The 26,145-nt window shown below is 41.3% G+C and overlaps 2 protein-coding genes across 7 annotated transcripts in view; both read left to right on the top strand.

Moving 5' to 3' along the window:
- KDM7A (lysine demethylase 7A) overlaps nucleotides 1-21,775 on the top strand; it is a 107,896-nt gene extending 86,121 nt beyond the window's left edge. For 5 of the 6 annotated variants that reach the window (XM_090043275.1, XM_090043276.1, XM_090043277.1 and 2 more), the window contains exons 15-20: nucleotides 3,022-3,119; nucleotides 4,579-4,727; nucleotides 4,883-5,095; nucleotides 10,480-10,561; nucleotides 14,270-14,546; nucleotides 15,591-21,775. In XM_090043275.1, coding sequence (XP_089899401.1) covers nucleotides 3,022-3,119; nucleotides 4,579-4,727; nucleotides 4,883-5,095; nucleotides 10,480-10,561; nucleotides 14,270-14,546; nucleotides 15,591-15,685 — 914 coding nt within the window. In that variant the 3' untranslated portion in view covers nucleotides 15,686-21,775. The remainder of the gene's footprint in view (nucleotides 1-3,021; nucleotides 3,120-4,578; nucleotides 4,728-4,882; nucleotides 5,096-10,479; nucleotides 10,562-14,269; nucleotides 14,547-15,590) is intronic. The other variant, XM_090043280.1, reaches the window with a different exon arrangement.
- Nucleotides 21,776-23,812: 2,037 nt separating this feature from the next.
- Nucleotides 23,813-26,145, top strand: part of LOC149866292 (cystine/glutamate transporter-like) — a 62,089-nt gene continuing 59,756 nt past the window's right edge. Inside the window, exon 1 of the mRNA XM_090043272.1 lies at nucleotides 23,813-23,994. The gene's annotated coding sequence lies outside the window, so the exon portion shown is untranslated. The remainder of the gene's footprint in view (nucleotides 23,995-26,145) is intronic.

Genomic DNA, 26,145 nt, shown 5'->3' with positions numbered 1-26,145 from the left:
TAAGTGGACAGACAGGGCAATTGGGGTGGCAGGGGTGTGATCTGGGGGTTGAAGGGGGCAATTAGTGGGTTGGCAGGGCTAATTTTTTGCAGAAGTAGCAGTACCCTGGCAGCTCCCGATCCACCCACTCTCCGTTTCCTTCTGTCCTCTTTGCGATGCCCCCTCCCCCGGCTCTCCTACCCCACCTTTTATCTCTTCTCCCTCCCTCCCCACTCACTCATTCCCACCCAGCTGTTGCCCAACTATTCCCAGCTGTCAATCCAGGCCTGTAGAGGGGTGGATAATAGCTAGTTCACCTGGGAGCAGTGCCTCTTGGGATACTGAAGGACTGTAGATTTGTGGCTTTATCTTGGGTGAATACCCAGAAATTAACTTTTAAATAGGTGGCACAGCTCACATGTAATCCTTGCCTAAAGTGGTTTATCTTTAAAGATGGCTAAAGGCACTTAGCATTTCAATTGTTAATGAGCCTTAATGTGTGTTCAATTAAGTTTTAAGTGCTCTTAACATGATCTAATTATAATTTGTAACCTCACCTAGAGATTACAAGATTGGAGTATCAGGAACATATAATTCTAGAATTTTCATTAGTGAATAGGTCATTGCATTGCAAGCAAGCACATTGAGAGTGTTCAGTATAAATAAAACTTTTCCCAGATTAGCTTTTTCTCTGCTTTAATGAGAGTCCCTATCCTGGATTATTAAGCAGGATGTATAAAGCACCTTGACTCTTCTTGTTGATACAGTATTTTAATCTGAAAACTGTTCATATCAACCTAATAATGGATATGATCTCCTTTCATCTTTCTGCTACTTCATGGGCTTCCATCAAGGCTAGGGACAGACATTACACAGAAATCGGTTTAAGTGATTAGAAACCGGTTTAAACCTGTAACAGAACAGGTGATCAGTGCACATAACCCACTTTGAAAATGGCCGAAACTGGTTTGAGATTAAACCTGGTTGAATGTAGTATCAGACTTGACTGATTTAGCTCAAACTGGTTTATGCAATGTCTTTACCAGACCCCTTTCTGGTTTAAGGTAAACCAGACTCTTGTAGCATCCTGGCATGCTCTCTGGGCTGGGTGGGACTTTCTGCTCTACAGCAGAGCTGGCCCCTCCCCTCTGCTCCCTGGCTGGAGCTCTGGCAGAGACTGCAGGCACAGCAGGGTCTGCATGGATTTCCCCGCCCCCCCCCCAACCCACACTGCTCAAGCAGGAATCCCATCCCAGCCCTATGGACCCTAGGCATGTGGTATGCTAGTTAATGCTGAGAGGTCTCTCCAATTCCACTGAGACAGGCAGACAGAACAGTGACTGCTTGGGGCTTTTGGGAACTAATCAACAGGTCAGCTGGTAAGCTGTTTAAGAAGAGTTTGAACTAATGGAGGGAGGCTATTGTTTTGCTGATGTGGTGATATAAACACTTATCAACTTTTGGCTGGTTTGCTTGCCTGTAGATTGAAAAACTCTGTATTATCAACAGAGGCATGCACTGCACACCTCCCCTTGCCTAAGAGTGCTAGCAGGGGTCTGGGGTCTGGCAACACTCCTGGCCCTTGAGCAGCCAGCAGGGAAAAGCCTGGGGTGGTGCAGGCAGACCTTCCTGATCAGAGGTCCTGATGGGGCCTGGCCACCCTCCCCCCATCTTAGCACTGTAGAAGGGAATGGAGGGCTGTTCCACCGCACCCCACCGCCCAGCTTCTAGCCTGAGCCACTGCAGGCATGTGCCTGAATTTCCTCAGTCCAGAGAGAATCTGTATGGTTACAAATTGGTTCAGCCTAGCCAGGTTAAACTAACCTGCACACATTGAATCATTTCAGGCTCACGCTTTTTCAATGTCTGTCCCTAGCTCAGATGTTTAGTAATGGTGATCACATAATCTATAGCTATGATATCATTGTATGACAGTTTTTCAATAGCAGTAATTCTGCACAAGAGTAAGTGGTGGTTCAGTAAATTTATTCATGTCTTTGGAGTGTTGCATCCTTTCGTAATGGCAAGAATTCTTGTGGATGATATCTTTTTAATGGACCAACCACATGGTTGGGATAGGCATAAGTAAGCTTTTGGGGCATTTATAGATGTGCTCTGGGAGGTGAGGTGGGAGAAAGTGGGGCATTTTAATTAGCACAGCTCTGAAAGCAGTGTTAATTAAAGCACCTGGAGCAAATGAGCTTTAGTTTAAAGTACACCACTGCCATTTTTCAGCGTGGGGACACTGATGCATGTGATGCTGGATTCTGCTGGAGCGGCAATTACAGCACGTTGGAGCAGCCTCCCTGCACATGTATAGGAGTCCCTGGGTATCATATTATCTTTCTTCAAGCCTTTGGGGGAGGAGAGGATGCCTCAGTTAAGTAGCAGATGGAGCAAAAGCTTATGTAAAACTCCATATGTAAGAAAAACAAGATATAGGAGAAATGATCTTGTAATGAACAGGCAGGAGATGCAGTAAAAAACTGATAATGGAAGAACAAGATTTGTTTAGGAGGGTTTGGAGGTTAACTAATATTAGACAGATTATAACGGCCCATTTTGAAGTTATTACCTGTGTTAAGTCTCTGGTACTTTAATGTCCAGTAAGCTAATTAATTTATGTTCCCATGTTTGTCTTATAAAGGTAACTGAGTTGATTTTCTTTGAGGACAAGATCTGTGAGGGCAGACGGGGAGTGTTTCGCTTCCCTCATCACCCCTGAAAAAATGTTTTCAAACCTAGTGTTTGTTTGTTTTTTGGTTGTTTTTTTTAAGCGATCATTCATTCTGGTGCACAGTTGTTTACTTGCGTTTTGTCTGGTTTCACCCACACAGTTGTAATGGGGGCACTTGGTGCGCCAGGTGAGGTATACCACTTTCTGGGATACGTGTGTATTATCCATGTATTCTGATGGTTTTCTTGTTGGTGGATCTTGACTTGTGGCAGTAGAAATGTGTTGACAGGTCAAATCACCTAATTTAATTTGGTGACAGATCACCTAATATTTGTTACTGATTTAATAAGTTTCTCCCCCTACAGTGTTCTTTGAAAGTGTGAAATCAGAACTCAGGAATGGATCTTCGGAATACTCCGATATATCTGATTCAGAAGAATCTGAGCCTGATTGCACTACCCAGGTAAAAGCTAGAGAAAGTCATGACAGTTCATCAAATGAGAATTGAAGCTGTTGTTTTGTTTTATTTTTTAATTGTTCATAATCAATTTGGACAAATATTTAAAAACAATCTGCTTACCTAATTCTGCTGCCTGCCTGATTCACTATCCATTCTAATGGAATGGTGAACGAAAATTGTTTTGAGCAATGTCTGTCTGTTCTCAAAAGCCTTTGAAAGTTTGTTCATATAGGAATTGTGTATATGGTAAAAAGGACCATAAATGCATCATGGGCTCTAATAAGGAACGTAGGTAACAGCTGGCAGTGTTTGCTTGAAATGCACTTGGGACAAGGTCTTGCAAAGATAGGTTTGAGTGACTTGGACTGACTCATTGAGGCAGGTCTTTTGTTCAGATGGGATAACAAAGGGCAGGAGATGGATGTGAGTCACAGAGGATCTGGGATATAGTTTTGAGCAGTCTCAAGTTAAGAACTCTAGAATATAGTATGGATGGGGAAAGATTTGAGCTTAGCTGCTTTTTTTATAACACAGGCAAGTATCAGGAATTGGATTTAGTTTTAGTATTAGCAGTATATAAATGGAAGTAGGTTGGGAAAAATTTGTATTTCTTTGGTTTCCTTAAGCTTGAGTACCCAGTTCCTATTCAGCTAAATGGGCATTGGTGCCTAAATACCCTTTTTGAGGCTCTTGTGTAGTATACATGTTCTTTCAAGACAATGCGTTTACGCTGAACACATTTCAGTGCACTGAGTGATACCTGTAATCAGTAGTATAAATTCAGCATGCATTCAATTGTTTTCTGCCATTATGGAATCAAGCAAGGGATATTGTTAATGTTAGAAGTGTTGTAGGCTATGGATATACACACTCATTGTAGAGTAAAAGGAACAGGGACTTGCTACATGTCACCTGCTCTGCAGCAGCTGCCTAATCACATGATCTTTCAGCATGGTAAATGGAATCTACACTGTAGCATTCTAGCCCATAATGTGTGAGTTGCTGCCTTGTGACTTCCATTTTGCCATGAGGCAACAGCAAGCATGTGGGCAGTTACCAGAGTACAGTACAATATGGGTAAGGTGAAATGAATATCAAGTGATGGATTATTTGATAAAGGTGAGCTGGATATAGTTTAAAGGTCAGTTTCCCTTTTAAAAAATATTTTGGGCTTAAACAGCCTCCCCTCCCAAATAACAATTTTTATTTGGGGTTTTTTTCCTAGGGACTTTGGGTCTTGGCTGTATTTTCCTGAAACTTGGTTTCAGACTTTCTTGCTGAATTTTATTAAATCTGAGCTACAAGATCTCTATTACTGTGGTCATGTTATGGAACTTATGTGCACTTTTTATTTATGAAAACTGGATCAATTCAAAGATTTAAAACTTCTGAGCGTAGATTAGAATACAGTCACTTTAAGATCCATGACAAACAGTCTGTGTACTATTTTCCCTTGTTCTAGCAAAAAGATTCCTCTGCAGAGGACTCAGCAAGCTCAGGTGATGAAGAGAAACAGGAGGTGACATCAAATTTCAAGGAGGAATATAAAATAACAAGGGACCTCTGTCAAACTACTCAGAAGCCATTTAGAAATGAAACTCCAAGTAAAAGGTAAGTAAAGTGATGCAGGGAGGCTTATAAATTGATCTGAACTTTTCAAAGTAAAATTTTTGTAATTTTTTTTAACATGAAAGTAAAATTGATAAATAGATTTTAGTAAAATTTAAAATTTCCTTTTTCACTGTCTTAATAATTTTTTCCCTTAGGGAATGTCCTACCTCGACGAGTACAGAGGAAGAAGCTATTCAGGGCATGCTTTCTATGGCAGGATTGCACTATACCACATGTTTACCAAGTCATACGCAAAGCACAGACTGCACAGATAAAAGAACCTCTCTTCAGGAACACAAAAGCTACCCCAGAAGTAGACATAAGGACAGGCAGCCGTCCCAGAGTCATAAAACAATGGAATGTGGTAGGTACTTATTAACCATCACTGCTACTCTTCATTGTTTTGCTAGGGCTAAGATTTTCAAAAATAAATGCTTAAAGTTAAATTCCTAAATAAGTGTAGGCTACTTCTGAAAAATCAGTGGGATATAACAGTGCTCAGAACTTTGGAAAACTGGGAGCCTAGTTTCCATTAGGCCTAAGCATTCACTTCAAAAGTTTCATCAGCATTTTTACAAGAGTCACACTGGTGTGGATGAATGAACTAAAAGCTATAATCCCCTCTGGGGGGCAGAGGGGGTGAGCTAAATGCAGTAGTTCATATGATCTCCATGGTTCTGCTTTCATGGTGTGCCTCACTAGATATTCTTAGAATTCTCAATTGGCTTGATGGCTTTTAAGTGTTCTCTCTCTAAAAGGCACATATGGCATTTTCCTGAAGTCTAGATGTAAAGGCCATGCAGCTATTGGCAGCTTTCATATACTCAAGGGATGAGCAGTTGGTGAACCCTGGAAAGTGCTATATCTGAAGCAGCTGACAAACTAAAACTCTACCTCTGAAACACAGGAAAATTCAGAATTTATTGCAAGAACAGGCATTCATTTTGTCCTCCACAGTATTTTGATCCCTGTAGAAGATAACTTTGGAGAAGAAGAAAGTACTTCAGACTTTGATTATTAGGAAGCGGATTCAGAGGACATCTCTGTATCCCCATATTCCACATTTATAGACAAAGATCAATACATGACTAAATCCAGGTCTTGTCCAGAGCTGCTGGACCCCTGGAATGGCATCAATAATTGTGTCTTTAAGAATGAATTATCCTGGAGAAAATGTCTTTGAGCTAGAAAGAAATATGTAATGGAATTGAAATGGTCTATAGAAACAGAGGTTTTGTGGGGGTTTTGTTTGTTTTGGGTTTTTTAATCTCAAAAATAGAATTTAGGATAGAAGCATAACATTGTGTACAGATTGGAACTGGAAATGCTCATTGCTTTTGTGGTTCAGCAGTGCCTCCAGGTGGATGTGGAAGAATCTTTTGTGGGTCCTGGAAGTTGCATTCCTAAATTGTATCAAAGTCTTTGGGCATCAGCAACGGCCTTTTAACATCATTAGAATTAAATAACCTGTGTTTATTTTGCACAAAATCACTCCACGTTTGTAGTAATTGGTTTCTCTCTTGCAAATCCCGACTGTCAAATTTGTTGACTTCTACAGGGATCATCACAGAATTCTTGGAGGATCTCAGCAGTAGGTCTGCAAGGAAAAGGAATCCACAGCATCCTTTCTTCAGTTATCTGTTTACAAAGACCAAGTTATATTAATTCAGTTCCTTCAAGAATAAACATTATTGATAAACAACAAAAAATTGTAACCAGTAGGTTCTATGACTTGCCTGGCTGTGTAGGTAGGGGGAAAGAGAGAATTCACTTCCCAAGGAGGTAATCAAAGGCTATGCCTACATTGAAACTGTTTCAGCAGAAACAAAGTTCTAAATGTTGTTTTTTAAGACTCCTTGGGATGCTCATCTTGCCTTGATTCTTACTGCTACAGAACTTTATTCTTTTCATTCATCTTTGGGTATCAGCCAGTCTGGAAAAACAAAGTAATTCCAAAATAGTCTCATTACTTTTATTTGTTAGGTAAAACCACTACTTTGTAGAAGAATTTGTACAGAAAGAACTTATTTTGGTCACAAGCTTGGGAGTTGATATTGGTTAAAATGGTTCAGGCATAATAATTCTCTCAGGGCTGTCAAAACCCCCCCCAGCAGACTGACTAGAGTTCAAGGCATTTTGATTAAATCCCGAGGAGTTTAAAGAGGAAGGCATCCTGGGAATTACAGAAAACTGTAGTGACACGATTTCTCAATAAGGAAAGAAGTCATATTAGCTTAATTTTAAAAAAGCAATCCATTTTCTAGCATGGAAAGAGATTTCTTTTCTGGAAAAGCCTTCACATTTAAGGAAAAGGACATGGCAGCACAGCATGACTAACATGTACAGATCGGCTAATCAGAAGGGAAGAACTGTGTGGCTAAAACTCCCAAGATGACTTGCCAAGTATGAGTGCAATTAATATAATACATTTTAAAAAAAGTTACTTCTCTACACAACAGGAAAGTTCAGTGTCATTTCAAGCACTAAAATCTGATGAGTGAGGCCACAGGTGTTCTCAGAAATGAGAAGGTAACCTACCATATAGTTTGTTTTTTTTCCCACATGTCTTTTAGCCAAAATTAGAAATAGTGTCAGAGTGAAAGAGATGTCAGTCCTCTAAGTAAAATTGCACTGGCCAAGAGGGCTGTGGCTTCCTAGCCTGATGCAAATTTTGTTCTTCTCCCATCCCACACTTGACTTTTTTCATAGCTAAATCCTGTCAGCTATTCAAACCTCAGTTGAACTGAGGTCCTAGTGTAGCCTGGGACGTGAGGTGTTTGGTTTTTTGTTTTTTAACAAAAGCCAACAGTGTTAGTTTTCACTCTCCTGCACAGAAATGTTGATTCTTATCCTTGGGGTAGGGCCTCTTTCCTTTCTTGTACATGTACAGCACAGCAGCAGTTAAGTGAAACCAAACAAGAAGCTAGTGTTGAATGTGAATTAGAAAAATAAAAAGCTTGCACCTCTGTGTGGACTCTTAGACTGTGTGCAGATAAATGAGCACATGTCTGTTGTGGTATCTCAAAGCAGTTTGAGGTGCCACAGGAGGCACTCCAGGAATGAAAAACTGTTCCATTTGTAGTGCAGACTCGTAAGTTTGAAACCGGGAAATCTGATAACAAAAGAAAACTCAACAAAAAAGTGGCACAGGCTGGCATAGAGACACCTGCATAGAGATGTCAGGCATAGAGATGCCTGATGGCAGAAAAAAGCAGCACATGCGGCAGGCATAGAGACTCTGACTGGGTGCTAGAATGTCTCTTTGGTGGACCCAGCCTGTAGTAGCTTAGGGGCATGATCCTGCATGCACCTCTATGCCTGCTGCTCCAGCACGCTGTCTCAGTATGCTGAAGGAAATTGAAGTAGGGCAAGGCTGGCAGCAGTGGCGTGGACACAGGCAAGCAGGGACATGAGGGGATGGGACAGGACAACTGTGTTTGGGGGAAGGAACTGCATGGGGGTGGGTCCCCTGCAGCAGCAGCCAGCAGTGGGCCATTGTGTTTGGTCATGGCCTGCTGCAGGCATAATCCCCCCCAGCAGTGGCTTACTCCCCCACAAACCATCCCCCCCACCTCTACCCACATACCCACCCATGAAACCCCCACCGTCCACCCACAAACCCCACACTCGCATCCTCCCCACATCTCTCCCTACAAAACTCACACCCTGCATGTCTAGCCACCAGCTGGGACAGGACCTGTTGGTGGGAGCCACAGCTGCAGGGGCGACTGCTGCACTGGAGCCCTGACCCATAACCACACCAGTGCTTGGACATGTGGTCCCAGCTTGGGGGGGCTCCTAGTCCTGGGAACCACTTGGGGAGGTGTGATGGGCAGGGGGGATTGAGGTGGCAGCAGGGTCTATGGATATATATGATGGTCCAGGGGTGGCAGCAGGCGTGTGTGTGTGTGTGAGAGAGAGAGATGGAAGTAGGGGATTGGGGGGTGCTCTAGGTAGGAGAATCTGCCGGAGACAGGCTTGGAGTGCCTTGCAGAGCAGCCTGTGTAGGGGGAAGCTGTCCCGGAAGGAAAGTCATGAGCCTCAATCAAGGGTGTCCCGGGAAAGGCATGGGGATTGCTGGGGTCTGGGCACAGGGAGCAGAAGGGCCACAAAGCAGCAGGTGGAACAGCTGCAGCTGGACCCATGTCCTGGTGCTGAGATGGAGCTGCTGCTGGGAGGGAGCGAGTAGTAGGTAGGCATGAGCTGTGGGTTAGGAGTTGAGGGGCACTGATGGGGCTGTGGTTTGGGAGTGAGGGGCAAGGGCAGGGCACTGGCATATCAGTGCTGCTCAGTGCCACAAAGCAGCTGCAGGTCCAGCTGCAGCTTGTCCCCACATCCTGGTGAGTGAACGGGGCAGGGGCAGCTCTGTTTTTTCTATGATAAAAACCAAACATCAAAATGTAAAGATATTTAGAACTTATTTCATTATGATGGTAGGCTTCCCAATTTGCTTTAAAATTGTAAATATATCAAATATTGCCCAGCTGATTGATCAGTCTATTTCTCTCTCTCAGAATAGTGGTGTTTCATTTTAATCACAGAAGAAAACAGACTTTGGGTATTTTAATGAGAGAATTTGGTTTTTTTGTCAGATAATTTGCAGTTTTTAAAAAGGGAATGCCAGGGACTCAGCTGGAGGGCAGATGAGGTGGCTGATCTCCTGGCCATTTGGGGCCAGGAGGACACACTTCAAAAGTTCAAAGATGGCCACCACAATGAGCACACCTTCTGGGCAATAACTACCCAGATAACAGAGCGGGGGCAACAGAAGACATGACAGCAGTGCTGCCTAAAGGCCAGCTGTGCAGGCATGGCCCATTGGTAGCTGGCCCACAGGTGCAGGCAGCTCTGCAGTCCTCATACCATGGCCTAAGCGGCTGTGTGGTCCCTGTCTGGATCTGGCAGGCATGTAGCCATGGGGCTGCAAGTCCAAGGAGGCAGATGCTGTCATAGGTGGCAGCAGGTCACAGCGAGACGGCAACCCCCACTGCCAGATCTGCTACAGTGGGTAGGGGGGCAGGGGTCACGCCAGGTTAGAGTTGCTTCAGCAGTCCAGCTGGCACAAGGGGGTAGTGTCCCCAGATACCAACTAGCCAGGCCTCAGAAGTACTTGAGGGCAAGTAGCCCTGAGCTGCTTGCCAGGGCAGCTTTTTATACTTCTGGGGCCAGCACAAGTGCTGGCTTCAGCCTCTAGCTTCCCCTGGCTGAAGATCCAGGAGGAGCTGGGCAGGGTCCATTTGCCCCACACCAAAGTGAATGTTCAGGCACGTGTGCTGAGGCGCAAATTTGTGCCACTGCTACTTGAGCTGCTGCAACATGTGCCTGCATGTGTGGATGTGCCTTTAAAATGGTTGAAATTTATGAAGAAAGCATCCATCATACATTATTTGATAATATAGCAATGAGGGCACACTGCCTATCAGTATTTTTGGAACCATGTAGTTGCTTTCATCCTCCATTATGTCCTCTGGACATTCTGCAGGAACTTTGGTCTATTGGAAACTTGGAATAGGTATGGAGAGGAAGAAAGAATCTTTCACTGTGTGCTGAGGGGGCGGGGAGGAGCAAGTTCTGTGGAGCAAGTTCTGTGGTGAGTGAGTATATTACAGGTGTTAGCATTACCAGGTAAATCGCTAGGAAATTTGTCCATGGTTCTTTTCTTTCCACGTCATTTAGTTATTAACAACTTCTTTCCCTGGGTCACACTTACAGGTTTCAAAGTTTTAATCTTGTTAAACATCTCTTTAGGTAGGCCCACGAAGGAAGAAGAGAGCGACTTGGGTACGTCAATGTGGGCTAAGCAGCTAAATGAAGCTTCCAGGATTACTCCTCAGGTAAAAAACAAAACGAAACAAGACAAAAATTTTATGCCCTTGTTACAGAAAAAAATATGCAGTTGTCAACTGAATGCTAGACCAGTAAAACTGGAAAAGGGATCTCCTTACTACACATCAGAATTACTGATTTGATTATTATGGAGCTAGTAACTGATGCCCAGACATGGGATATATGTGCAGAAAAAAAGCCTCTAAAACTTTGAATGTACCTATGTACTAAAATGATGAAGTATGCACTTGAAATAGTAGAAATATCCACTTCAAAGTTCATTACACAGAAAATGAAAAATACCGTGAAATGTAAATATAAAAACATTCACTTTGGTACTCATCCATGTAGACTAGAAAATATTTTGTTCAAAATATTTGGGTACATTTTAGGATATGCCTATTATTATGTCCTTTTACTTACCTGCATAATAATTTGATTCACCATATGTAACTAGTATTTCTTTCAGGTTTTCTCATGTTAATCTATGGTGCTTCTCAGTCAAGATGAGTTTGTGCACTGAGAAATCTCTTAATGCCCCCAGATGTTACAAGGCAAAACTTGGAAACAGGAGCTAGTATAGCTGGTACTTTATTCTGGGAATTCCAGACCAGTATCATTCAGCTAACAGTGCTTCATGTTCAGGGATGGTTCTTCAAAAGTCTTTGCAGTTGTCTGTCTTGCTGGCTGGGGTCACGTGGAGCAAAATTGAGATGTTCTTCAACTTATTTGATTTGGTCAAAGTAATTATGTATTGAAAAATGCCACATCTCAAGCTCCTTGCTTCACCTCTGATAGAGCAGGTGAATTTGACTTTGTCATTGCAAGCCATTTATTTATATCACTGAAGGAGGGTGCTCCACCACCATCAGAACTGCTGCTATTTTGCCTGTCTTTGAAATACTGAGCATAAATTAGGTATGCAGTTAGCCAGGTTCCCCCTAGGTTCTGGTGTTAGGGGCATGCAAGACCATAAAAACTGTCATACTGGGTCAAACCAATCAGGCAAGCAGAACGTCTTTGTAGTGGTACTTTTACAAACGCTTTCAATCTTAATGGTAAGAATTGACAAATGGAAATTTGAAGTCTGATTTGTTTAGCAGCCTGAGTGAGGCCATGCGCCAAATGGGTAAAATGTATTAGGTGTGGACAGAATGCCTGCAGCGCTGTTGCTGCTTTCAGCATATAGACTGCAGCATATGAAATCAGAAGATGTGGTTTCTTTTTCCTGCTGGCTGTAGAGTTAGGCTGAAGTAAATGTATAGTGTCATTCATAAAAAGATGCTAGTCGCATGATTTGTCTTCTCCAATACTCTTTTGAAGTCAAAACGTGAGGTTTTCTAGGCCCAACAGTGAGTTTTTCTAAGCATCAAGCTGGCAATATAACCAGAACGGCCAACTGTAGTCTCATCTGCGGTAATCCAAATGTGATTTTTTTTTTCCACCAGTATCATTTTAAATCTCCTCTAATATACAATTAAGGTATGTGAAGATATTTTTTTCTTTATCATAAAATCATAGAGAAGAAGGGCTGGAAGGAACCCTTCAGAGATCATGTAGTCCAGCCTCCTGCTTGAGGCAACATCATCCTCCTCCAAACCATCCTATAAAATCCACAATCTAAACTGTACATAAGACTAGTGTCAACCCTGACACACAATGTAGACCTGATGCCTTACCCTGCCACAGGTAACACAGGGGAACCATGACAGTTGATTCATTTGGAACATACTGATTTTAAACAGTATTTTCCAAAAACCCCACAAAAAGATGGATTTAGTTCAGGGCTGTACAAATTGTCCACAGGCCTTATGTGGCCTGTAAGAGCCAGCATGCAGTTGTCTATCACACAGTCGCATGGGGGAGGGGGAGCAGGGTGGCTGTGCACTGCCAAGAGGAATTCCAGGGGTCTGACCCCACAGCATATAACTGGCTGCAAGGGTGTTGAAGAGCCTTAATCTAGTTCAAGGAATAACTGCATACTATGGCTTTACAGGGGGCAGCAGCAAAATCACATCTCCCTCTGAACCATATAGTTGGCCACTAAAAGATCGCCAGAAAAGTCCTTGCTGCTTGTATAAAATATAGAAAGTGTTGGGATTATTATGTACATGGTAGAAGCAGGCATAATGAAGTGTGAAATTATATTTGTCTTTTGCAAACCCTGGAAAAAATATTTCCCTTTAAAATGCATAATTGCAGTAACATCATCATTATGCACTAACCACTCAAATAAGCATATATAGTTGCACTATAAAACATACATATTTGGAGCTGTATTGATCAAATAGTATTTTAGTCAAAGTTCTGATAGCCTGCATGCCAAGGAGAAGAATATGCTTATTGATGACTCGCGTCTTTTTCCTTTGTTCCTGAATTTTTTCTGTTTCCCTAGTCATCTCGGTTATATCTAAGTATATTTTAAAATTGTTACAGAGGCTTACATTATTATCTTTTAAAAAAAAAAAAAAAAAAAAAAAAAGTTAATTTAGTGTTTGTGAAAGGTGCCAGAGAGAGGCTGTACAGTCGCAGAGACTTGCAACGTAAAGTAATTTCTAGTTTTCCCTCATATTGCCCAGTTCAGCTTTGTGGAAGCGCTCCCTCATTCAGCTGCCTTGTCATCTGTACTCAGACTACCCACAGAGTTGCCAGTTGTGCCAGTAATGTTTGTGATGTGAACACTTGCCAACTGAGAACTGAACAGAGACTGCCAAAGTCATTTTGCATAGGCCACTTAATAGCCAGCATATGGGAACATCTTTGAGTTCTTAATCTGGGGTGGATTTAGGCCGGGGGCCTTGAGGGTAAAAGGTTTTAAATCTTATTCTCTGAGCTTTCCAGTATCTCCTGGCATCTTAAATACTGGGTATCATACCTCCTAAAGCTTATTTTCACTTGAAATGTTAGCGATACTTTAAATTGCAGACTACCCATAGTAGTTAATAGCTGTGTTTTAATTGCATGCTCTTTTGGTGTTCTGCAAGAACATGGTAATTACATGGTATTTCTCAGTTTTGTTTTTTTTTAGTTCCTGATTTAGAATTGGCGCTCTGTACTGCTGAATATTGAAGACAGTTTGCCAATTTAAATACTTAGTGGCTGTGATTTGCATCTTTTATAGTTGGAAGCCATCAGTTAAACCAGGACTATTTTGTTCCCATATTGTCCCTTACATCAGTGTTTTGGCCTGCAGCAGCTTCTGCTGCTTCCAGCCTGGTTCAGGAGCCATTCCCACCCTTTGCTTGGATGCGTGTAGCATTTGCTGCCTCTCCTCCCCAAAAGCAGAACATGCATGCATGTACAAAGTCTCCTGGCTTTGCTAGCTGAACCAATGGTTCTAAGGGGCAGATCACTCTTGTCACTGCTGTTAGTGATGCTTCTTGTCACGACTGCTAGTGCAGATAATTAGTAGTGTTTGAGTGATGGTATAGACGTGATGGTCCTGAAATGATGTAGAAAGTAAGGATTTCTAGTGACTTGAAGGAGAATTTCTTGCACTTGGAAGCTTGTATAGCTCTATCCCAATTACACAGTTGGCTTTAAATTACAGGGGGAAATACATACTAAAAGAGGGCAACATTCTTGGTGGACCTATATCTTCATTCAAAGATACTTAACTTGATCAGTATTAGAGTAAAAAGAATTACAAGACAATCGCATCTAGAAATTATAAATTTTCATATGGGACTTCCTTCCCCCACCCTTGTCTGCTCCAGGATACAAGTAAAGCTCAGAAATATATTAAGAAGGAAAGTGCATCAGAAGCCAGTCACAAGGTTCAGGAAAATAAAAATTTTATGCACAGCAATGGCTTGAGCTTCCAGCATGGCAAATGTATGCGAGACTCCAGCCTGATTCAAGGGGAGTGCCGGCTGAGTGATGGCAGCCTCAGCCCTGACAGGCCATATGGTGAGACATCCATGTCTCTACCTCTCCACCCAACCAAGAGGCCAGCATCAAATCCACCCCCTATCAACAACCAAGCAACAAAAGGTAACCTTTGTCTCTATTGCCCTTTCCCCATAAAAAGCTTTATTTCCTCTTTTGATTCATGTATACATTTCAGAAAACTGACTTGGAGCAGAAGCTGCAAAAAAAGAACTGATATAGACATTGAGTATCATCTTTCAGGCAGGCACTTTTTGCTGTACACAAGGTATCAAGTAGGAGTTTGAAAAAAGAAAAAAAAAGAAAAAAAAAAAAAAGAGGGATTTTAATGAGCCATATATCCTGTTTGAGCTTTTAGTAACACTGACTGTGCTACTAACATCTAACCTCTAGATAAACTTTTTGGAGGATACCCTTTTTGTATGTTTGTTTATTTTTTCCTTTCCCATGTTTTTATGAGTTGAGATTTATGAAGTGCAAGACCTCAGAAGGTATTTTAATGGCCTTACTACTTGTACAATTTACTCAAGGACTACAAATACAAGAGAAGAATGTAATTTGGATAGTTCAGAATAATGCATCTTTCTGGCTTGCACTAGGAATATACAGTCAAAGCTGTATTTACTTATATTCCATGTGCTCCTAGATAAGATGTATGCTTTGTTTTGGGAAGGCAGAATCAACACATGACTTGGTAGCATCTTTTGGCTGCTCAGCCAAAAGCTACTGCTGTTTTGGCAGCAGCTGCGAGGGGGTTTAACTCCTAGCTGTAGAACTGTAGAGAGAAGGTAAATGATGCTGAGGAGTGGACTCCGTCCCTCCTTCACATGGCACAGTCCCCAGCAGCCATTTCCATGTTCCCATGCTGCCATTAAAACACGCACCTTAGTTTGGGAGGTGGAAAAGGTACATGTGATAAATAAAGCGAATACTGTATGTGTCCTAATGCTGTCTGTAGCTTCAGGAAAATAACTGAATGTCATAATTGAATGCGTCTGTAGCATCCCAAACAAGCAGACAGATGAACAGCAATGCAAGAAAGTAATTAAGTTGTAGATCTCACTGATGAACTATATTGCACCTTGATTTGTCTCATCTTAACTACTTTTTTAAGAAATGTAACCAGTAACACTAGTTTCAATATTTCAGGCAAGCGTCCAAAGAAAGGAATGGCAACTGCCAAGCAGCGCCTTGGGAAGATCCTAAAGCTCAACCGAAATGGCCATGCACGCTTCTTTGTTTGATGTAGCTGCTACTACTACTACTGCTGTCTTTCCTACACAGACCAGTATTGAGGTCAACAGAGCCTGGAGCTGCTGCTGTTCCTCTGCCTGAAGCAAACTTGCATGTACCATGTAAAACACTGCCTGATGAACAAAAAATCCAATGCTGCATTTTCACTGTGCCACACCTGCTCAGCAATAACCATTTGGGAATGGGGAATCTTTAGAGAGACGATGGACTGGGAAGCAGTCTCTCATCAGGGCTTGAATATTGTTTTGTTGCTGATAGTGTCTGAGCTAATTCATGAGGGGAGGATTATGAAGGTGGTTTATCAATAATTTATTTGACAGTTCTTGACAACCTTTAAATTCATTTTTAAAACTATTTATTTGGAAGACTTTTTGAGGGTTATTAATTTAGATTTCAGAATGTGAAGGTTTTAATTGTTTTTGATTAATGTATGTTTGGTGCAGTGGAGAGCCACATTAATGTTGATTAGTCTGGACTCCCAAATTTGATATTCAGGTTATAGTCTTAAATAGGGATGTGATGCATTATTAATTATTTTAAATTAAGGCAAATGGAATTGTATTGTATTTTTTTTTCCTGCTCTTTAAGCTATTGGCTGAGCTTTTATTGACTTGTAAGGTGCATGTCTCTGCCAATTTAGTTAATTTGACCTGCTTTTCCTACTATACAAAGGTGCTTCTGTCTGCTAGGAGAACCCAGTTCAATAGCTGGCATGTCTTAAATTGCACCCCTTTCCCCAGTTCTTCCTGATTTTTAGTGGGTTTTTTTGTCCCAGACAGGGTGGTGGTGATGATGATGATGATGATTTTCCCTTTAAGAATAAAATAAGGAAATTCCCAGAAACTTTTATTTATACTTAGTTTAAATGTTGGTACTAAGAGCAGCTATATATTTTTCGTAGGGGTGGTGAGAGAGTGTGATGCAACTGGCTAAGCTTTTTTTTTCAGAATAATTGTTTGGGTTGAAAAAATAACTTTAAAATTTTAAATTGCAGAATTAAGATTTGGCAAATGACTTAATGTGGCACGGAGGGAGCACTACTGTTGGTGAAAACCAGTTGTGTTTAAAAATACCTTTTAATTGAGGGTCTAAGGAGGTGGGAGAATGTGCACTGCTTGTGAGGCTGCACAGAACAGCCAATTCAAGTCTTTAATGGTGCATATGTAAGTGTTGAGTTGAGTAGCATGCTGATCTCAGTATAACCATTTGTGTCATGCTTTACACAGCTGATAGAAAATGCCAAGTCTGAATTACATGTAAATAACTTTGTTTTTAAATTTGTATTTTTCTGTAATATAAAATTTAAATTATTTAATTTTTTTTGTAGGTGGAGAGGGAAATTCCTTTACTTGATTCTGGGAAAAGGGCATTTTGCAGGGTCCAGCCAAAACTAAAGCTTAGGCTAGAAATACCCACTGGGATTTTGTCTGAGGGAGGACAAAGCTTGTTTTGGCTACCAGATCTTTTGAATGGTCTTAATTACACTTACTATTTTGCCCATCTACCTTTTTTTTTCTCTTGCTGTCTTTAAAAGCAAATTCAGTTAAATTTTTCAGAAATTTACCTGTAGTCTTAGATTTCTATATACATTCAGATTAGAATACAAATAATACCCTTAAAAATATATAGAAATATATTTTATCAGGTTTTCCTGATTGAAAAGTGATAACTGTTTAGCACATTGTCATCCCATTTTTGAATTGTGAAATAACAAAATATAAGTTGGCTATGAATAGGTCAGATAGCTGGTTTGAGTTCTTCCAGGATATGAAGATTATTACCTGCTTCTCTTTTCTCCTGCTCTGCTTTTAAATTACATTATCTTCATTTTTATAATGGTTTGCATGAAAACTAATTGACTTTTTTGTTGATCCATGGCCAACTAACACTTTAAATGAGTTCAAGCTTTCTTTGTCAGTCTGTAATTTGTTTCCTCATTATGCACTGGTAACTTTTGTTCAGGTGCTGGGAGAAAAAGTAATGAGAGATGCTCACTGGTTATGAAGAAGCAGAAGATGGAAAGCAATTACTCTGCTATTGACTGTAACTATTTGTTCTCAGGTGATGATGAATTTTCCAGTCAGCAGTGGTCAATAGAGAGTATATTTTAACCGTCTTCTGTTATATTTTCAAAGAAGCATGTAAAGCTTAATTGATCTGTTTATACAGTCTCCAGGAAGCCGGTTCATATTAGCTGGGCTTTGAGCAACTGTTCCATTTTTAGCATGCCAAGGCAAACTGCTTTCCACTTATTGTCTGCCTACTTTTATTATACTTGCCTTTACTTTACTTTATTAAGTGCATGAGCTATACCGGATGCAGGTATTTCTGAGGAGACCTCAAGCAGAGCCGGAGAAGAATAGAGACTGATCTTTCCTTAAAGATGTAGGTGCTGAGAGCACTACCTTTATGAAACAGAAATATGCCATTAGGGAATCTGGAGTTGAAGGATGTTTTGGATATAGAACGTAACTTTCTGCTGTCCCTAAGGCTTGGCTTTGGCAGATTTCCCAAACCCCCACCTCCTTAATTATCAAAGTTTTATATAGTGGTACCTTACTAGTGGAAAAAGTACTTGGCTGGACCCATACATATTTAATACCTGTTTCTAGATTTTGTTGTTCCCTTTCTTTTCTGTCTTCCTCCTTTTCAACGTGGCTTTCCATTGTAGTGAGTATGCTAAACTCTCGTCAAAGGCTGTCAATAGGCCTAGGTTCGTCTCCTTTCCTTTGTTTCATGCTTCCAGCAGAAGTCTATCTTAAAAGTTTTAGACTTTTTAGGTGTGGGGGAGGGAAGGGAAGGGGTGGGGATCTTAGGAATCCATTTAAAAGAAATTATCTTGATAGATGGTAACAAACAAGTCTCCTTTTGATAGCTTCACGAAGAGGATGTGGTGACCTCACTTTTTTGTGTCTTTGTGTATTGGTAAGTTTTTTTGTGTTCTTAAAGAAAACACTATTGCACCACATTGTTTGTAGATAGGCTGAACCTGGTGCTGTAGTTTTGGAAAGAGATCCCCCCCTTCCCCCTATATTTTTCCAGTATTTCACTTCTGGTGATCTGGGGGTGGGGGGAGGGGGCGTTGATAGGGGAAGAGCACTGACGGGACAACTGGGACAGAATCTTCATATGAAAACTTGTTTTCAAGGAGGATATTTTCAAAAAAAACAAAGAATTTGAATTTTTTTTAAATAACTACATTTAACTTTATCTGAAACTTTCTAATGAGAGAAAAGTAATTATATGAAATGAAATACGTTGTAGTTCTACCCTTTTCTGTATTCCCAAGGTTTTGTAATTTTAAAAAAAGAAAAAAACGAGATTGGGAAACCACCTAGAAATTATATCGGACTTCCAGCAACTTCCCCTTTTCTCTCTTTACTATTCTTGCTAATAAACCCTGGCTACAAGGTAGCCCTTAATGACCTCTGAGGTAGTTTACCTATGCAACCTATAATATTCCACATGAAGTCATTCTTGAAGAAATCATTTAAAACAGTTGGATTTTCAGAATTAACAATTATTTTCTTTTAGATCAAAGGTGGGGTTTTTTTTGTTGGTTTTTTTGTTAAAGCTGAAATACTTGCATTAATTTTAAGAGAGCACAGTGTCATGGTCACCTTTTTAGAGAGCTTCAGCTTTCCCCCAGCTTTGTTCTATGGCATAGGCTGCCTTCATTCACCAGGACATTGTCATAAATGTTGAAACATTTTTGTAGGAGTATAAATCTGGGGCTGAAATGATACTGGTGGCTAGTAAATGTGGGATCTGAGTAAAGCCAAGGCTAGAACTTACTGGGGAGGTAAAATCCCATAGCTGGTGCCCCTCCTAACCTTCCTGCCATCAGAAATCTTAGTGTCTTTTTAAAGCTCATTTCATAATACTTCCAGACCATTAAAAGCTGTTCATGGCCCTGGGATTGAGTGAACCCAGAGCTGTTTTATTTTGCAGAAGTATAAATGGAACCAAGGACCTTACTGTTTGTGATTTAAACTGGATTAAAAGCTGCAAGATCCATTTATCCAGAAAAGGAAAAAAAGAAAAAATATAAACCTACTTCTGGGTGCAAAATGAGTGCTGAGTCATGCAGTGGGTGGGAAATACAAGTAGCACTGATCAGGAAATGTATATGCTTCTGCAGAAGCTCTATTTCCATTTTGAAAAGGACTTTTTCTACTTTTAATATAAATTAAGCCATAAGAGTTTCATGCTGTGGGAAGGGAGTGAAAGGGATCACTTTAAGAGATTATATTAATATGTATTATCACTTCTGCTGGGAAATGTCTAACTTTGCCATGCTTTGCAGATATTTCTTTTTTTTAAAAAAAAAAAATCCATGAAATTTGAAAAATGGGGATAGTTCTTGGCTATATTTACTAATTTTATAGTGATGTTTTGCTGGCCCATTTGTCTTTTCCCTCTCCCTTTTCTACTGTCATAATCTAATTTCTATCCTTTTTTGAATGTCCGTGGAAAATATTAGCTTGTCTGTCTGAATAGAGGTTTGTGTGTGTGTCTTCCTTTTTACAGAAACGCACTACTGTGTTGAATATTTGGCTGGGAAATGGGATGCTGCAGCTTTAAGAGCATTTTTTTTCAATTCATAACAGTATTTCCCATCCTCTTTTGCCTGCAGGCAGGGAAAATGTATGTACAGTATTTATTTTGTTTCAATTTTACTTTAAATTTGTAAGTTTCTATAAGTAGCTCACATTGATTATTCTAGGGGAGGACAAGTGGCTTGTTTAAATTTGTATTTGATATTCATAGTTTCCACTTTCTGTACTTTAAATATTGAAATTAAAAAGTTGTATTACATATGTTTTGATTTTAGCACTCTAAAGTGTTCAATTTCTTCAGGTTTTGCTTATTTGCTTAAGTGTAAATATAGAAAGCTGTACAGGATGTCTTATGAGGAAAAATGCTTAATTCTGTTTCTAGTTCTGATTTCTGTGCCCTTTATTTGACTTTTTGATTTTGGTGAAGACTTGCTCAAGAACAATGGGAAGAACAACACATTTTGGTGCTATACTGAAGTGTAAGCTTGACTTCCAGTGAAGCATCCCTAGTTTTCCATCACCTTGATAAACTGGGAGAAATGGATCTTATTTGGAAGGAAATTACTTCCCCTTCTGCCCTACTTTTCCCATTCTTGTTTTACCTATTATATTTTTGTCAATTTTGCTTCAGTCTTTTAATGACAGAGAGAGAGAGCTACTCTCAGAAAAGTCAATCTGTGATGGACAAGGTTCTGTTTCACATCCTCTCCTTTTCTCCATTACCCATTTGGTTTCATTTCTCTGGATCAGAGTCGGTCTCTCTACTAATCCTCCCTGCAATTTGTCATCTTTCAATTTGCAGTTACTACTGGGCCCCATTTTGACTGTGACATTAAAGCGCCTCTGCCGGCAACTTGGAAGAGGAAGTACTATTGTGTTGCATTTAGATTTATTGTAATGTTTTCTCCTCTTCTGCAGATAGTGCTGATCAATTGCTTCAGGCCCGTGTTTGGGGGAGGTATACAGCCACTGGTGATGGGCATGGTACTGTATCAGAATCTTTGGTAGATAGCCTAGCATTGCGGTCAGAAGAACAGATTGGAAAAAGATGTTTCCAACTAGAACACGAGCATGTGAGAAGCAGGATTTGTTTGGTAATAACTTCTTATTGGACAGTATTTCAGTTGGGAGAAACAAGCTCTTGGGCACAAGAATGCCTTCTGATATTTTTTTGGGGCATCCTGGGTATTTTTACACATGCTTTGGGCAGCATGGGGGTGGTGCTTTAATTAGGAAACTATGCCAGTTAAAAGTGCCCGAGTGTCAAGTGTATCAGTGTCGCCTGTACTGAGAAATAGCTGTGGGGTGCTCTGAACTAAAGCTTATTGAACGAACGTTAACTCTAAGTGCCCTGATGCTTGTGATGTGGAAGGCTGCTGTAGCATAGTAATTTCCGTAATTAATCGAGTCTGCTCTGACGCATTGGATTTCCAGCGCATCGGCACTGGCTCCCTGCACCCCTTGTGCCTGAAAGTCTGCTTAATATTTCTCTCAACTAGAAAGCTGGTCCAATAAAAGATGTTGCCAAATTCATCTTGCTTCATGAGTATCTTGTTTAGCTGCGTGAATTCTACTGTTCTGAGTTCACTGAGAGAAATTTGTTATGGGTGTCAATTAGGATCCCAGTGTGCTAGGTTCTGAACATACACAGAACCAAAGGCGCTTTGTCTGGCCCAGACAGTTTAGTCTCATCCTAAAACAACAATCCAAGTATAAAGCCAAAAAGGTTCAAAGGTAAACTAACAAACCCTTTGGTCCATATGTTTTGTGTGCCCACCTGACTTTGTGGAGCCTCTCCCTAGTGGCTCTGGAGCATGCGCTAGGGGTCTGTCGCGAGGACGGCTCCTGTTGTCATGACGCAGGGTTGCATGCTCCGTGGGGGATACCCTAGGACTCGCCTGCCACATCTTGGGTGTTATGTTCAGCAGAAGGGCCATGCGGAACGCACCGTGCATCGTCACTAGCTGGTGTTGCTGGTGCTCCACCTCCCCTACACCCCAGCCATGCGCCAGCCTACTGGGACTGCTGAACAATGTATGGTTCAGCTTCACCTTGATGTAGTGTCCCACTCTCTCCTGCCACTTGGGTCCCCTGGTGTTGACAAGGGTTTTCGCTCCTGCTACCCAGGCTTGCCTGGGGCAGTGTGATGACCTTACGGATGGGCCTCGCTTCTCCATGTTGGGGTCTCCTGAGTGGCCCCGGCCTGTTCAGCCTTTGGAGTCAGCCCAGTAGCCCTTCTTGGGCCCCTGGGCTTTGAAAGAAAAAAAACGAAACAAAAGGAACCAAAATTCCAGGGAGAGTCCCTGGCCTGCTCCCCACTCATGAGTCCTGCTTTTGTTGGTTTCGCTGTCTGCCGGCGTTTTCCTCATGGCCGACTCCCTTGTCGCCAGTGGTGGTGTGGCCCTTTAACTTGGGCCTTGGGTCCTCCTGTGGAGTCCTGCTTGGGTCCCTCCTTGTGGGTGTCCGCGTTCTTTGCTTAGCCTGGGGGTGGGGGGGTGATTCTGCAGCTGCCTCCCTGCTGCGTCCCCTGTATTGTTTTCCTACTGCCAGCTTTTATTCCGACTGGCTGGCATTCTAGGATGACGCCATTGGTGCACACTGGCCCCAGCCACAGAGAAAAGCAACTGATGAAGTACATGGGTGCTTCACACCTTTGCAGCTCATCTGGCTCAGCTGTGCCTGGAGGGGGGTGAGTATGGCCTGTCCTCAGGACTTTTCTTTTTATCACTGCAGCAGGTTATCTCTGCTGCAACCCATGTGAGGGAAGGGGTCTCCCGCCCCTTTCTTATTGTCCCCGTGGGACATTTTAAAACAAATTTTCAGGGCAGAAATTGCTTCTGAGCACCCTGTCAGAAACTGTTTTCATTTGAGTGGAGAAGGAAGACCCTGGTACCACAAAGGGGAGAGGAGGTGGAATTTTTTTTTAAGCAAATAAGATTGAAAAATCAAATATTTTAAATGTCTGCTGGTTTGGTTTTTTGTTTTTAATTTTGGCAAGTGCATGGTTCAGATGACTTTTTCTTAGTGTTTTGGTCAAGTAAACATCTAGTACAGAGCTGTGTTCAACTGGCGGCCCTTACAAGCATCCGGCCCGTGAGAGGTAACTTGCAGTTCCCACTCCTAGCACTGCTTCCTCCATCACTCTTACTGCTGTTGATAGAGTAAAGGGCCTAGAAATCCTATCTTGCACAATCTGCCCCCAGCCCTGAGCGCAGGGTGTAACAACATGCCCATGGCACAGAAGGGGGGCCTGCATAATGCCATGTGTGGCCCCAGCCATTCAGATGTTGGACAGCCCTGAGTTGTAGAACACTTTTAGAAATGTTGTGTAATTGCAAGAAGCCTAAAGGGAACACAGCCCTGTCCAGTAACCTTCTATTTTAAAAATCATTTAAGAGCTCTTTTAAGTGGGTCAGGGATGTTGTTGCAGGTGCAGTGTTCCTACTAAAGAGCCTGGTTGGGTTTCTCACCCTGAATGACCTTTTGTTTTGAGTTTAAAATAAATCTGCAGAGAGACAGGAACTGCTAGAGGCAGTCTCAGTGAGCTAAAGTCTCAGGACTGATGGAGTCAACTACGTTAGTATTTGGATATGGTAGTTAATGTTTTTAAGTAAACACGTTTTTCCTAACATAGACCTGGGTTTTGTAACTGCTGCTGGTAATAAAGACTTGGAGTCGTGGGACATGTCATCCTGCAATTTTCTCTCTAAGTGATCTTCGACTGTAAGCTTTTACTGGTGGTAAGTAATACATGCACACTCCCAAAAGAAAGTTCATGAGAGCCAGAGAGGAAAAGCTAGTTGACATTACATTCACTTTAGTTTGCTGGAGGAAGTAATGCATTAAAAATGACACCTAGTTAGTAAATAAAATATTAATATAACTCTTTTACAAGTGGGAAAAGTCATTGGTGATAGTTAGTTACTAAGGACAAGGAATGAAGCCTTGTTAATTTGTATGGTTTCACTGGAAGGCTAGCTCCTAGGACAAAATACTTTGTCTAAAATACTACCTAAGGCCTGAGTTCTCTGAAGCCATAAATGCTGCCAACTTCTAAAGAATTAGTTTAGATTTGATATCTCTATTTATCTGTACTGTTCTTACTGTATTTGTCCTGGTCTTGGAAACACAATAGTCTAGGGAATATGCAGGCTAACTAAAAGTTCAGTACACGAAGTCTGCTCATTTGTGATGGCTTTGAATGTACCACTGAAGTATCGTACTACCTCTTACTATTCCCCAAAGGTAACTTCTGAGGAGAACAAGTTCCCCAGTTTTATTTGTTGCAATGATTTGGGGGGGCGATGCCTGCCTACCCCATGCTCAAAAATTCAGATTTCTTTCAAGTATACTTCAGTAATTTTGATCGAAGTGTACACCCTGCTGGTAACTTGTGAAATAACAAGTTTTTTTGTTTTGTTTTGTTTTTCTGGGGGGGAGTAATAGAAGTTAGCAGAACTCCTGAGAAGTGCTAATCTGGTCTCTGAGAATGGACTCAGAAGGAGTGTTTAAAGAATAAATTCACTAATTTTAATCAGCACTTTGGAAGAAAGGCTAAATCTCATTCTCATGCTGATATTTAGTTACTACAGAGGTTTCTTATACCTTGTTTTGAAGCCTACACTACTGATGTATCCTGTGGGAGAATAGATGCCTTACTAAATTGACCCTGCATCTGATCCAGTCGCATTTTGTTATGTTCTGGAGCATTTTGTTATGTTCCAGAAACTTTTAGACTCAAATAACAATTACTTATGCAAGCCCTTTTTATGTAGGTAATGTGCCTCTGCTTAGGGACAGGTAAGACTCATTTCCCCATAGTGTTCTGAATCCTCAGAGGCTGAAGCGGCCGAAAGAACATCTTTACTACAAAGACTGAAGACTTTAAGGAGGGATTGGCTAGCTGAGATATGGAGACATACTAGGGAACAGCTTACTTCCTGGTCAGTTCATATTCAGCTCATTTTAGTGGGGATCAAAAGTTACTTGCACCTAACACAGCAGGTAACTGTGAAATGAATAGATCACATTCCAAATGCTAGGGGACAGATGTGCACATCATAAAACCAGTGCCAAAAGTGATACTAAATTGCCACAGTCCTAGGGAGGAGACCAAGCATTAAATGGGACATGGCATCTAGATTAAATTTTCTCCAGATCAGGGATTGCAATTTTAGATCACTGCTCCTTGTCCTGTCCCACAGCCACAAGGAACTATCTGCTCTATCGCCTTCATAACCACCATTTCGGTATTTGAAGATTGTTATCAGATGCTCCCTCCATCTTCTCTTCTCCAGGCTAAATAATCCCAGTTCTTTCAGCCTTTCCTCATAAATCAGTTCTTTTAGATCACTAATAATTTTTGTTGCTCTCTGCTGGATGCTTTCCAATTTCTTTTGAAATGTGGAATTCAAAACTGGACGCAATGCTTCAGGTATGGCTTGACAAGGGCTGAATGGATTGAAAGAATCACTTTACTTGCAAGCAACACACCAGGTTGTATTAACAGGAATGATATGCTATTGTTTTTTTTCCTTTGCATCAAGAACACGTTATTGGCTTGTTCCTTGTAGTTCATTAACTTGCAGTCCTTTTTCTTCGATACTGCAGCCTTAGTCAGTCATGCCACAATTTTTGTTTGTGCCTGTGATTGTTCATTCCTAGGCACAGTACTTCACATTTTGTCCTTGAGTTTTCATTTCAGACAATTTTTCCAATATGTCAGTGTCATTTCTGAATCCCAATCCTACGTCCACAGTGTCTGCAACTCCACATAACTTGTCACTGTTAGTGTACTGCCTATAGATGTTCCTTGTGTGGTTATCCAGCCAAAGTGTCTGGAAAAATGTTTCTTACTCCACAGGTGAGAGCAGACACTCTGAAGCACTGAC

This window comes from Crocodylus siamensis, chromosome 4 (assembly GCF_052110815.1).
Source record: "Crocodylus siamensis isolate JL-2025a chromosome 4, ASM5211081v1, whole genome shotgun sequence".
Taxonomy (NCBI): Eukaryota; Metazoa; Chordata; order Crocodylia; family Crocodylidae; genus Crocodylus; species Crocodylus siamensis.
This window is presented reverse-complemented; position numbering and strand designations above follow the sequence as displayed.